This window comes from Loxodonta africana, chromosome 22 (genome assembly GCF_030014295.1).
Source record: "Loxodonta africana isolate mLoxAfr1 chromosome 22, mLoxAfr1.hap2, whole genome shotgun sequence".
NCBI classification, from domain to species: domain Eukaryota; kingdom Metazoa; phylum Chordata; class Mammalia; order Proboscidea; family Elephantidae; genus Loxodonta; species Loxodonta africana.
Window position 1 is genome coordinate 25,059,976 of NC_087363.1, and position 12,827 is coordinate 25,072,802.

Here is a 12,827-nt window from a genome sequence, read left to right on the forward strand (position 1 = left end):
AGATTGTTATAATATGTTGAGCATTACTAATTACTTTCTTACTAATTATTACCTATTAAAGATTAAGTATGTTGAGTAAATTGGGAACAAATGATGTTGAAATTTCACTTGAAAGTGTGCAGTCAAAAGAGGAGACTTGCTAGTTTCGGTTGGGAATTGGCAATATTTTATAGGAAAGGGAATTGTAAATAGTTGTTAACATTCAAAAAATTGTTCAGTTGGTTTTTAACTTAAATTATCATAGAAAGTTATTCTCTAACTGAGATATATCTAGTAATAATTTGAAATGGATTAAAAAAGAAAAGGCCCAGTGGTTCAGAAACTCTGGGGGTGGGGCCGACAATCAGGTGATGTCATGCATGCTAAAATCTGAGAACCATTGTTTTAGACCGACAGAATCGACATCCTATATGCTTAGTTGTGGGAGACTTGCTTCCAGTTTTTGATGTCTGTGTGGCACGTGTGTCATTTTGTGGCCATAGGAGAATGTATTTTTATAGAACATCCTTAAAGTATTATAAAAGAAAAGCTTTTATAAGGATAAAAAGAAGTCATCTAGAGCAAGGGTGAGGAGTTTTTCTGTGAAGGGCCAGATAGCATGTATTTTTAGGCTTTGTAGCTACTCAACTCAGCTGTTGCGTGAAGGCAACCATAGATAATACATAAACGAATAAACATGGCTATGCTCCAATAAAACTTTATTTATGGGCAGTGAAATTTGAATATCATAGTTTTTACATGTTACGATATATTATTCATTTAATTTTTTTCAACCCTTTAAAAAATGTGAAAACCATTCTTGGCTTGTGGGCTATATATAAAAAAGGGCAGCAGGTTGGATTTTGCTGACCTGTCATCTAGAAGATTTTGTGTAAAATAAAGCAGTCTTCAAGGAGCCTTGGTGGGACAGTTGTTAAGCAGCTCAGCTGCTAACCGAAAGGTTGGTGGTTTGAACCTACCAGTAGCTCCTTGGGAGAAAAGACCTGGTGATCTGCCCCTGTAAAGATTCTTCTTGTTGTGTGCTGTAGAGTCGATTCCAACTCATAGTGACCCTATGGATTGCAGCCCAGGAAACCCTGTAGGGCAGTTCTCTTTTTTTGTAGGGCCGCTAAGAGTTGAAATCTACTCTAAGACACGCTGAGTCTTCAATGAGATTAGCTGCATGCTGGCTGTTTCATTTACGTTAGAAAACTAATGTACTGGAAAAAATCAAAATTTGGGAGGAGTCTAAGCTTTAAGGATAATTGCTCTTTTAAGCTATTTATTTGGCAGTAGCACAAATTGGAAGCCATTCAGCTTAATGTATACTAATGGAGGACTGTGCAGTTGATGTGATTTTGCTGTATACAAATGACTTAATTATTATAGGAGAAACAGACCAGTTAACCTGGATATGTTGGATGATACTTAGAAGGAGGTTTGCTTCAGGAAGAAAAACTTAGTTGTTCATTGTCTTTTGTGAAGTTGAGATAGTAGAGGTGTTTTTCCTGCTCAAAATTGGAAGTTTTTAAAAAACATGGAATGGATTGGCTTCTTAAGGTAATGAAGATTTAGTACCAAATTAAACTTTACATTTGATTGAGTTTATCATATTCATGCTTTCTCTTCATGTTACCCATTATCTTTCTTTACTGTGAAGCAAGCTTTCTGTCTGTACTGCTGGTTTGGCCTTCTTGACATTATCCCCATCATGCTGGATAACTTTTCACATTGTTATTGTAAGCTCCTTTATTGCAGTCCATGTCTCATCTATAAATCTGCCATAGTGCCAGGGCTTAGGTACTGGGAGGTAGGGCAGTTCTTTTCCGCACCTTTGTATCAGTTTTTGAGTCCCTGCCTTTATCTTGCAGTATGTTCACGCTGATGCTCCTACCAATAAAACCCTGGCTGGGCTGGTGGTACAGCTTCTTCAGTTCCAGGAAGACGCCTTTGGGAAGCATGTCACCAATCCGGCCTTCACCAAACTCCCTGTAAGTGTATTTGTATAGCACTGTCATATCTTTGGTCTCTGTACTCTTGACTGCAGCCTACAGGTGTTTCCTTTCTTGTTACTGGCCCATAGAATGGAAAAAAAAACAGAAATCTGAACAGGATTTTAGCTATAGGATATTATATATTGCTTTTTAATTGTAAGAAGTTTCTCTTCCAGGAATCACTCAACATTTGCATTAAGCATATCAACAGTTGTTAGGTAGATTCAGCTGTTAGCATTTTACTATGTCATGGTTCTACTATGTCCTGGTTCCCCATAGTGTACACTGTAGCAATCTTCTCCATGCTTCTGATTTAGATGTTATGACTAGAATACTATTTCTTGAAATTTTTATATATACCCAATCCTCACTATCTTGTTATCTGACATTTTGCATTTAGGACAATGGTAAAAAAAATCTACTGTCTGACCACTGTATGCATTAATGACGTATGTCTGGCATTAACAAATGCCGAGATGCGAGGTGAGAGAAATGTTGGCTGTGATGGTTAAGGTTATATGTTAACTTGGCTGGGACATGATTCTCAGTGGTTTTAGCCATTCCGTAATGATGTAATTTGGCAGTTAAGTCATGAGTAATTTGACGGTTATATAATCACATAGTCATCCTCCATTTTGTGATCTGATGTGGTCATCCTCCATTTTTGCACAATACAGATTTTCATATAACGACCTGATCTTTGGAACCTAACCATGTTGATAAATGAGTGGATGTATTGTAGGTGGAATATCTTCTGAGCTTATTTGAGAATATAATTCTGCTGTCCTTAGAGTTGATATTTTGGCTAGTCATTTGGCTTAGTGTATAAGTACTGGATTTTGCTTTCTTTCCTTTTGAAATCTGTGGGGTTTTTTTTTTTTAATGATTTATTGTCCTTTGTTGTTGTTGTTGAGTATATACACAGCAGAACATACACCAGTTCAATAGTTTCCACGTGTACAATTCAGCGGCATTGATTACATTCTTCAAGTTGTGCAACCATTCTCACCCTCCTCTTTTGAGTTGTTCCTCCCCATTAATGTAAACTCACTGTCCCCTGAGGCTCCTATCTTATATTTCAAGTTGCTGTTGTCAGTTTGATTCCATATAGATCTTAAAAGAGCATAATATTCAAGGCAGACATTCTTTACTAGTTAAGTTAAACTATTGTTTGCTTTAAAGAAGACTTCAGGGTACATTTTTAGTTTGAAGTTTAAAGATTATTTCAGGGCAGTGGTTTTGGGGAGATTCATCCAGCCTCCATGGCTCCAGAAAATCTGGATTACTGAGAAATTGGAATTCTGTTCTATATTTTCTCCCTTTTGATCAGGATTCTTCTGTAGAATCTTTGATCAAAATGTTTAATAATGGTAGCTGGGCATGTAGGTTTTATGCCCTCTTTTTTTTTTTTTAGGTTTTTTTCTTAATGTTTCATTTTGTAGAGAGAAAAATTTGATACTCTCTGTTTATTTCTTCCTTTTTTATACTGATCTTTGAAATTCAGAAATATGTCCAGGTGTGATAACTCATGATCTGAAGATTCAGTTATGTTTCTTTAGCTCAGAAAACATTTAGTCTGTTAGTATTCTCTGCTATCCTGTACTCATTTATTTATATTTTTGAACTCTGTATAAATATTAGATCTCCAGGAGCTACTTGTCGTATTTTTTCTTAAAATTTCCACCTTCTGTTTCACCAACTTAGGTTTGTGAGCTTCTAGTCTGCTGTTCGCTGCCTCTATTGAATCTAATTGATAAACTTTTTAAAATCTCAAATGCTTCTCATTGGGTGTTCTTTTTTCATCACTTTTTTTCCTCTTCTCTCTCTCTCTTTTATTTTTTTTTAAATAATATTTTACTGTGTTTTTGGTGAATCTTTTCCCCTTAACTCCCCATTTCCCCTTGCCCCTACCTCCCCGGTAACCATTACTCTCCTTTCTGTTTGTGTATTTGCCTATTGTAGGTATTTCATATAAGTGGGGTTATAAATATTTGTCTTTTTGTGTCTGACTTATTTCACTTAGCATGATAGTTTCAAGGTTTCTATATGTTGCAGCATGTATCAGAACTTAATTTCTCTTTTTGGCTGAATAATATTTCATTGTATGGATATACCATACTTTGTTTATCTATTTGTTTTTTTAATTGTACTTTTAAATGAAAGTTTACAGAACAAACTAGCTTCTCATTAAACAATTTTTACCCATATTTATATTGGTTACCAGCACCACAATGTTGTCAGCACTCTCCCTTTCTTGACCTTGGGTTTCCTATTACAAGCTTTCCCGTCCCCTCCTTTCTAGTCCCTGCCCCTGGGTTGGTATGCCCATTTTATCTATTCATCTGTTGATGGGCATTCAGGTTCCCATCTTTTTGCTGTTGTGAATAGTCCTGTAATGAATATTGGTGTACAAATATCTGTTTGAATCCCTGTTTTCAGTTCTTTTGAGTATGTACCTATGAATAGAATTGCTGTGTCCTTTGGCAGTTGTATGTTTAGCTCCACACTGCTTTGCACAATGGCTGTACCATTTACATTACCACCAGAAGTATACAAGGGTTCCAATTTCTCCACATCCTCACTGACACTTGTTATTTTCCTTTTTTTTAATTATACCCGTTCTGGTGTGTGTCAGTTGTTACCTCGCTGTGGCTTTGATTTGCATTTCCCTAATGACTTCACGTTGAACGTCTTTACGTGTGTTCCTTGGTAACTTGTGTATTTTCTTTGGAGAAATGTCTATTTGAGTGTTTTGCCCATTTTTTAGTTGCGTTTTTGTTGTTGAGTTGTAGTTCTTTATATGTTATAGATGTTAAATCCTTTTACATGATTTCCAAGTATTTTCTCCCATTTTGAGGCTTGTCTTTTAACTTCCTTGATGTCCTTAATGCACAAAAGCTTCTGATTTTCTTTTAAATAATTTTTATTGTGCTTTAAGTGAAAGTTTACAAATCAAGTCAGTCTTTCACATATATGCTTAAATACACCTTACTACATGCTCCCATTTACTCTCCCCACAATGAGTCAGCCCGCTCCCTCCTTCCAGTCTCTCCTTTTGTGACCGTTTTGCCAGTTTCTAACCCTCTCTACCCTCCCATCTCCCCTCTAGACAGGAGATGCCAACACAGTCTCAAGTGTCCACCTGATACAAGTAGCTCACTCTTCATCAGCATCTCTCTCCAACCCATTGTCCAGTCTCATCCATGTCTGATGAGTTGTCTTCGGGAATGGTTCCTGTCGTGGGCCAACAGAAGGTTTGGGGACCATGACCGCCGGGATTCCTCTAGTCTCAGTCAGACCATTAAGTCTTCTCTTTTTATGAGAATTTGGGGTCTGTTCTCCTGCTCCCTCAGGGGTTGTCTGTTGTGCTCCCTGTCAGGGCAGTCATTGGTTGTGGCCGGGCACCAACTAGTTCTTCTGGTCTCAGGATGATGTAAGTCTCTAGTTCATGTGGCCCTTTCTATCTCTTGGGCTCATAGTTATCATGTGACCTTGGTGTTCTTCATTCTCCTTTGCTCTAGGTGGGTTGAGACCAATTGATGCATCTTAGATGGCCGCTTGTTACCATTTAAGACCCCAGACGCCACACTTCAAAGTGGGATGCAGAATGTTTTCTTAATAGAATTTATTTTGCCAATTGACTTAGAAGTTCCCTTAAGCCATAGTCCCCAAACCCCTGCCCTTGCTCTGCTGACCTTCGAAGCATTCAGTTTATCCCAGAAACTTCTTTGCTTTTGGTCCAGTCCAGTTGAGCTGCCCTTGCCCTTACTGAGTATTGTCCTTCTCTTCACCTAAAGTGCCTCGTATCTACTGACTAATCAGTAAATAACCCTCTCCCACCTTCCCTCCCTCCCTCCCCCTTCTCATAACCACAAAAGGGTATGTTTTTCTCAGTTTATACTATTTCTCAAGATCTTCTAATAGTGGTCTTATACAATATTTGTCTTTTTGCATCTGACTAATTTCATTCAGCGTAATGCCTTCCAGGTTCCTTCATGTTATGAAATGTTTCACAGATTCGTCACTGTTCTTTATCGATGCATAGTATTCCATTGTGTGAGTATACCATAATTTATTTAACCATTCATCCGTTGATGGACACCTTGGTTGCTTTCAGCTTTTTGCTGTTGTAAACAGTGCTGCAATAAACATGGATGTGCATATATGTTCGTGTAAGGGCTTTTATTTCTCTAGGGTATATTCCGAGGAGTGGGATTTCTGGGTTGTATGGTAGTTCTATTTCTAACTTTTTAAGAAAACGCCAGATAGATTTCCAAAGTGGTTGTACCATTTTACATTCCCACCAGCAGTGTATAAGAGTTCCAATCTCTCCGCAGCCTCTCCAACATTTATTCTTTTGTGTTTTTTTGATTAATGCTAGCCTCGTTGGAATGCTAGCCTCTTTGGAATGAGATGGAATCTCATCATAGTTTTAATTTGCATTTCTCTAATGGCTAATGATGGAGAGCATTTTCTCATGTATCTGTTAGCTGCCTGAGTATCTTCTTTAGTGAAGTGTGTGTTCATATCCTTTGCCCACTTTTTGATTGGGTTGTTTGTCTTTTTGTGGTTGAGTTTTAACAGAATCATATAGATTTTAGAGATCAGGCGCTGGTCAGAGATGTCATAGCTGAAAATTCTTTCTCAATCTCTAGGTGTTCTTTTACTCTTTTGGTGAAGTCTTCAGATGAGCATAGATGTTTGATTTTTAGGAGCTCCCAGTTATCTTGTTTCTCTTCGTCATTTTTAGTGATGTTTTGTACTCTGTTTATGCCTTGTATTAGGGCTCCTAACGTTGTCCCTATTTTTTCTTCCATGATCTTTATCGTTTTAGTCTTTATGTTTAGGTCTTTGATCCACTTGGAGTTAGTTTTTGTGCATGGTGTGAGGTGTATGGGTCCTGTTTCATTTTTTGCAAATGGATATCCAGTTATGCCAGCACCATTTATTAAAAAGACTATTTTTCCCCAATTAACTGACTCTCGGCCTTTGTCAAATATCAGCTGCTCATATATGGATGGATTTACATCTGGGTTCTCAATTCTGTTCCATTGGTCTATGTGTCTGTCGTTGTACCAGTACCAGGCTGTTTTGACTACTGTGGCTGTATAATAGGTTCTAAAATCAGGTAGCGTGAGGCCTCCCACTTTCTTCTTCTTTTTCAGTAATGCTTTACTTATCCGGGGCTTCTTTCCCTTCCATGTGAAGTTGGTGATTTGTTTCTCCATCACATTTCATTGGAATTTGAATCGGAAGTGCATTGTATGTATAGATGGCTTTTGGCAGAATAGACTTTTTTACTATGTTAAGTCTTCTATCCATGAGCAAGGTATGTTTTTCCACTTATGTAGGTCCCTTTTAGTTTCTCACAGTAGTGCTTTGTAGTTTTCTTTGTGTAGGTCTTTTACATCTTTGGTAAGATTTATTCCTAAGTATTTTATGTTTTGGGGGGCTACTGTGAATGGTATTGATTTGGTGATTTCCTCTTCGCTGTTCTTTTTGTTGATGTAGGGGAATCCAAGTGATTTTTGTATGTTTATCTTATAACCTGAGACTCTGCCGAACTCTTCTATTAGTTTCAGTAGTTTTCTGGAGGATTCTTTAGGGTTTTCTGTGTATAAGATCATGTCATCTGCAAATAGAGATAATTTTACTTCCTCCTTGCCAATCCGAATGCCCTTTATTTCTTTGTCAAGCCTAATTGCTCTGGCTAGGACCTCTAGCACAGTGTTGAAAAAGAGCGGTGATAAAGGGCATCCTTGTCTGGTTCCTGTTCTCAAGGGAAATGCTTTCAGGCTGTCTCCATGTAGAATGATGTTGGCTGTTGGCTTTGTATAGATGCCCTTTATTATGTTGAGGAATTTTCCTTCAATTCCTATTTTGCTGAGAGTTTTTTATCATGAATGGATGTTAGACTTTGTCGAATGCCTTTTCTGCATCAATTGATAAGATCATGTGGTTTTTGTCTTTTGTTTTATTTATATAGTGGATTACATTAATGGTTTTTCTAATGTTAAACCAACCTTGCATACCTGGTATAAATCCCACTTGGTCGTGGTGGATTATTTTTTGATATGTTGTTGAATTCTATTGGCTAGAATTTTGTTGAGGATTTTTGCATCTATGTTCATGAGGGATATAGGTCTGTAATTTTCTTTTTTTGTGGTGTCTTTACCTGGTTTTGGTATCAGGGATATGGTAGCTTCATAGAAGGAGTTAGGTAGTATTCCATCCTTTTCTATGCTCTGGAATACCTTTAGTTGTAGTAGTGTTAACTCTTCTCTGAAAGTTTGGTAGTAGTCTGCAGTGAAGCCGTCCGGGCCAGGGCTTTTTTTTTGGTTGGGAGTTTTTTGATTACCTTTTCAGTCTCTTTTTTTGTTGAGGGTCTATTTAGTTGTTCTACTTCTGATAGTGTTAGTTTAGGTAGGTGGTGTTTTTCTAGGAATTCATCCATTTCTTCTAGGTTTGCAAATTTGTTAGAGTAGAATTTTTTGTAATAATCTGATATGATTCTTTTAATTTCAGTTGGGTCTGTTGTGATATGGCCCATCTCGTTTCTTATTCGGGTTATTTGTTTCCTTTCCTGTATTTCTTTATTTAGTCTGGCCAGTGGTTTATCAATTTTGTTAATTTTTTCAAAGAACCAGCTTTTGGCTTTGTTAATTCTTTCAATTGTTTTTCTGTTCTCTAATTCATTTAGTTCAGCTCTAATTTTTATTACTCGTTTTCTTCTGGTGCCTGATGGATTCTTTTGTTGCTTGCTTTCTATTTGTTCAAGTTGTAGGGACAGTTCTCTGATTTTGGCTCTTTCTTCTTTGTGTATGTGTGCATTTATCGATATAATTTGACCTCTGAGCACTGCTTTTGCTGTGTCCCGGAGGTTTCGATAGGAAGTGTTTTCATTCTCGTTGCATTCTATGAATTTCTTTATTCCCTCCTTAATGTCTTCTATAACCTAGGCTTTTTTGAGCAGGGTGTAGTTCAGTTTCCAAGTATTTGATTTCTTTTCCCTGATTTTTCTGTTATTGATTTCCACTTTTATGGCCTTGTGGTCTGAGAAGATGCTTTGTAATATTTCGATGTTTTGGATTCTGCAAAGGTTTGTTTTATGACCTAATATATGATCTATTCTAGAGAATGTTCCATGTGTACTAGAAAAAAAAAGTATACTTTGCAGCTGTTGGGTGGCATGTTCTGTATAAGCCTTTGAGGACAAGTTGGTTGATTGTAGCAATTAGGTCTTCCGTGTCTCTATTGAGCTTCTTACTGGATGTCCTGTCCTTCTCCGAAAGTGGTGTGTTGAAGTCTCCTACTATAATTGTGGAGGAGTCTATCTCACTTTTCAGTTCTGTTAAAGTTTGTTTTATGTATCTTGCAGCCCTGTCATTGGGTGCATAAAAATTTAATATGGTTATATCTTCCTGGTCAATTGTCCCTTTAATCATTATGTAGTGTCCTTCTTTATCCTTTGTGGTGGATTTAACTTTAAAGTCTATTTTGTCAGAAATATAATATTGCTACTCCTGCTCTTTTTTGATTGTTGTTTGCTTGATATATTTTTTTCCATCCTTTGAGTTTTAGTTTGTTTGTGTCTCCAAGTCTGAGGTGTGTCTCTTGTAGGCAGCATATAGACGGATCATGGTTCTGTATCCAGTCTGAGACTCTCTGTCTCTTTATTGGTGCGTTTAGTCCATTTACATTCAGCGTAATTATAGATAAGTATGTGTTCAGTGCTGTCATTTTGATGCCTTTTTGTGTGTGTTGTTGACAATTTCATTTTTCCACTTACTTTTTCGTGCCGAGATGTTTTTCTTTGTAATTTGTGTGTTCCTCATTTTCATAGTAGTCGAATTTATGTTTGCTGAGTCGTTATGTTTTTCTTGGTTTTTATTTTGAGTTATGGAATTGTTAGACCTCTTTGTGGTTACCTTAATATGTACCCCTATTTTTCTAAGTAAAAACGTAACTTGTATCGTCCTATATTGCCTTGTTTTCCTCTCCATACAGCAGCTCTATGCCTCCTGTATTTAGTCCCTCTTTTTGATTATTGTGATCTTTTACATAATGACTTCAATGATTCCCTGTTTTGAGCATTTTTTCTTTTTAAAATTAATCTTAATTTGTTTTTGTGATTTCCCTATTTGAGTTGATATCAGGATGTTCTGTTCTGTGACCTTGCATTGGTATCTGATATTACTGATTTTCTGACCAAACAATTTCCTGTAGCTTTCGTTTGGTTTTTGCAAATTCTCTAAAAAAGCTTTTAATTTTGATGAAGCCCAGTTTATTTTTTCTTTTGCTGCTTGTGCTTTTTGTGTCATAGCTGAGAATCCATTGTGAAATACAAGTTCCTGAAGATCTACCCCTAAGTTTTGTTCTAAGAGTTTTATGGTGTTAGCTTTTATATTTAAGTCTTTAATGTATTGGGATTTAATTTTTCTACACGTTGTGAGGTAGGAGTCCAACTTCATTCTAATGCATATTGAAATCCAGTTGTCCCAGCACCATTTGTTGAAGAGACTCTTCTTTCCCCATCAAATGAATTTGGCATCCTCAGTGAAAAGCAAGGCACCCTCATGGTACAGTGGTTAAGTACTTGGCTGTTAATTGAAAGGTCAGCTGTTCGAACCCACCAGCTACTCCGAGAGAGAAAGATGTAGTAGTCTGCTCCCATAAAGATTGCATCTTTGGAAACCTTGTTGGGCCGTTCTGCTGTGTCCTGCAGGGTCGCTGTGAGTCGGAATTGGCTTCATGGCAGTGGGTTGTTGAAAATCAGTTGGTCCTATATGAATTTATTTCTGGACTCTTAATTCTGTTTCATTAGCCTGTATGTCTCTCCTTAAGCCAGCATCACATTATTTTGAATACTGGAGCTTTGTAGTAAGTTTTAAAAGGGGGAAGTATGAGTCCTCCAACTTTACTTACTTATTTTTAAGATTATTTTGGTTATTTGTGGCCCCTTGCAAGTCCATATGATTTTGACAATTGGCTTTTCCACTTCTGCAAAAAAGATTGTTGAAATTTTGATAGGCTTTGCATTGAATCTGTAGGTTGCCTTGGGTAGTATTGATATTTTAACGATATTGCGTCTTCCAATCTGTTAACATAGGATGCTTTTCATTTGTTTAGGTCTTCTTGAATTTCTTTCAGCAATGTTTCATACTTTCAGTGTACAAGTCTTAAAGGCCTGGTGATCTACTTCTGAAAAATTAGCCCCTGAAAATGCTATGGAGCACAGTTCTAGTCTGACACACTTGGGGTTGCCATGAGTCAGAATCAGCTCAATGGCAACTGGTTTTATTTTATTCGTTTAGCTTGTATTTCCAGTGGAATTGTTTTCTGAATTTCCTTTTCGGATTGTTCATTGCTGGTATATGGAAACACACTGATTTTTGTACTAAACATTTTGCTTTAACTGATCTCTCAAATATAAATTAAAATAAATATTATTGTTTTACTGGTCTTTGTAAATGTGTTTACTTTGCTTATGTTACTTTTTGCCATCCAGATGTTTATTTTTATTCAGTCAAATATATTGATGGGTTTTTGAATCATGATTAGGAAGCTGTTTGCTATTCTACTGTTATAAAGGAGTTCAGCCACGTTTCCTTTAGTACTTGTGTAGCTGGATGCTGTTGCGTTGATTTTTTTTTTTTTTTAATGGGTTTCAGTTTTTACACTTAACTCTCTGATCCAGTTAGAATTTATCCTGGTATTAATCGTGGGAAGTGCATTCATTTTTTTCTTTTTTCATGTGGCTATCAGGTTATCGGGGAAACCCTGGGTATGTAGTGGTTAAACGCTACGGCTGCTAACCAAAGGGTCGGCAGTTCAGATCCGCCAGCCTCTCCTTGGAAACTCTACAGGGCAGTTCTACTCTGTCTTTATAGGGTCGCTATGAGTCGGAATCGACTCGATGGTACCGGGTTTGGTTTTTTTGGTTTTATCAGGTTATTGCTATGAGTTGGAATCGACTCGACGGCACTGCGTTTGGTTTTTTTTTGGTATCAGGTTATCCCAGCAGCATTTATTAAAAGTGCTTCTTTTCCCCACTGCTTTGAGCTCAGCAAATATTAATCATTTGATTATGTGCCAAGTCCTGAGAATACAAAGAGTTCGTCCTCAGGAGGCTCACACTGTAGCAAGTTTTATGGATAGAGCCTTTGACTTTTCTAATAAGATTTTCCAGGGGAAAGGACTTTTAAACTGAGTCTGGAAAATTGAGTATGAGTTTTTCAGGTGAATGCTGGAGGATGGGATTTTCAGGCATTGGTAACAGCATGTTCAAAAGCATAAGGGGCTGAGAAAATTTGGTACTTTAAGGAAGTTGCAGATAGTTCATTCAACAAGGCCTAAGCTATGGGTGGGTACAGCATAGTAGACAGAGATGAACTAGAATCACGTCGTGAAGGAACTTGTTTACCGTATTAAAAACAGTGGTTTTATCTTGAACTGTGATGGGGAACCACAGCATGTAGGAAATTAGAAAGTGGCTTTGGTCCATTTTGAGTTTTAGAACAATCCTTCAGAATCATTGTGAAGAATGGATTGGAAGTGGTGGAGATTGGAGACTTTGAAAGCAAGTTCTCCATGAAGAAGCTGCTCTCAGCTGTGATGAAGGCCTGTGGAAGAAGCAGTGGATTCAAAGAGGCCTGAAAGGAATTGCAAGAGTTTTAGGGGGATAGAACTTCGTGATTTTTGGTTGTGGGACTAGAACAAGAAAGAATTGACTACAGTGATTACCTTGAGCAATCAGATACCTTCAGCACTAACGGTTAGTAGCCAAGGGCTTAACTGTTTTTGCTACCCAGGGACTCTCATAGCCATGAGAAATGAGATCTCAAATTTCAAAGA

At 37.3% G+C, this 12,827-nt stretch overlaps 1 protein-coding gene across 3 annotated transcripts in view; it reads left to right on the top strand.

Moving 5' to 3' along the window:
- SMARCC1 (SWI/SNF related, matrix associated, actin dependent regulator of chromatin subfamily c member 1) overlaps positions 1 to 12,827 on the top strand; it is a 173,113-nt gene that overhangs the window by 5,060 nt on the left and 155,226 nt on the right. For all 3 annotated transcript variants that reach the window (XM_023547771.2, XM_023547772.2, XM_003409685.4), the window contains exon 2: positions 1,851 to 1,970. In XM_023547771.2, coding sequence (XP_023403539.1) covers positions 1,851 to 1,970 — 120 coding nt within the window. The remainder of the gene's footprint in view (positions 1 to 1,850; positions 1,971 to 12,827) is intronic.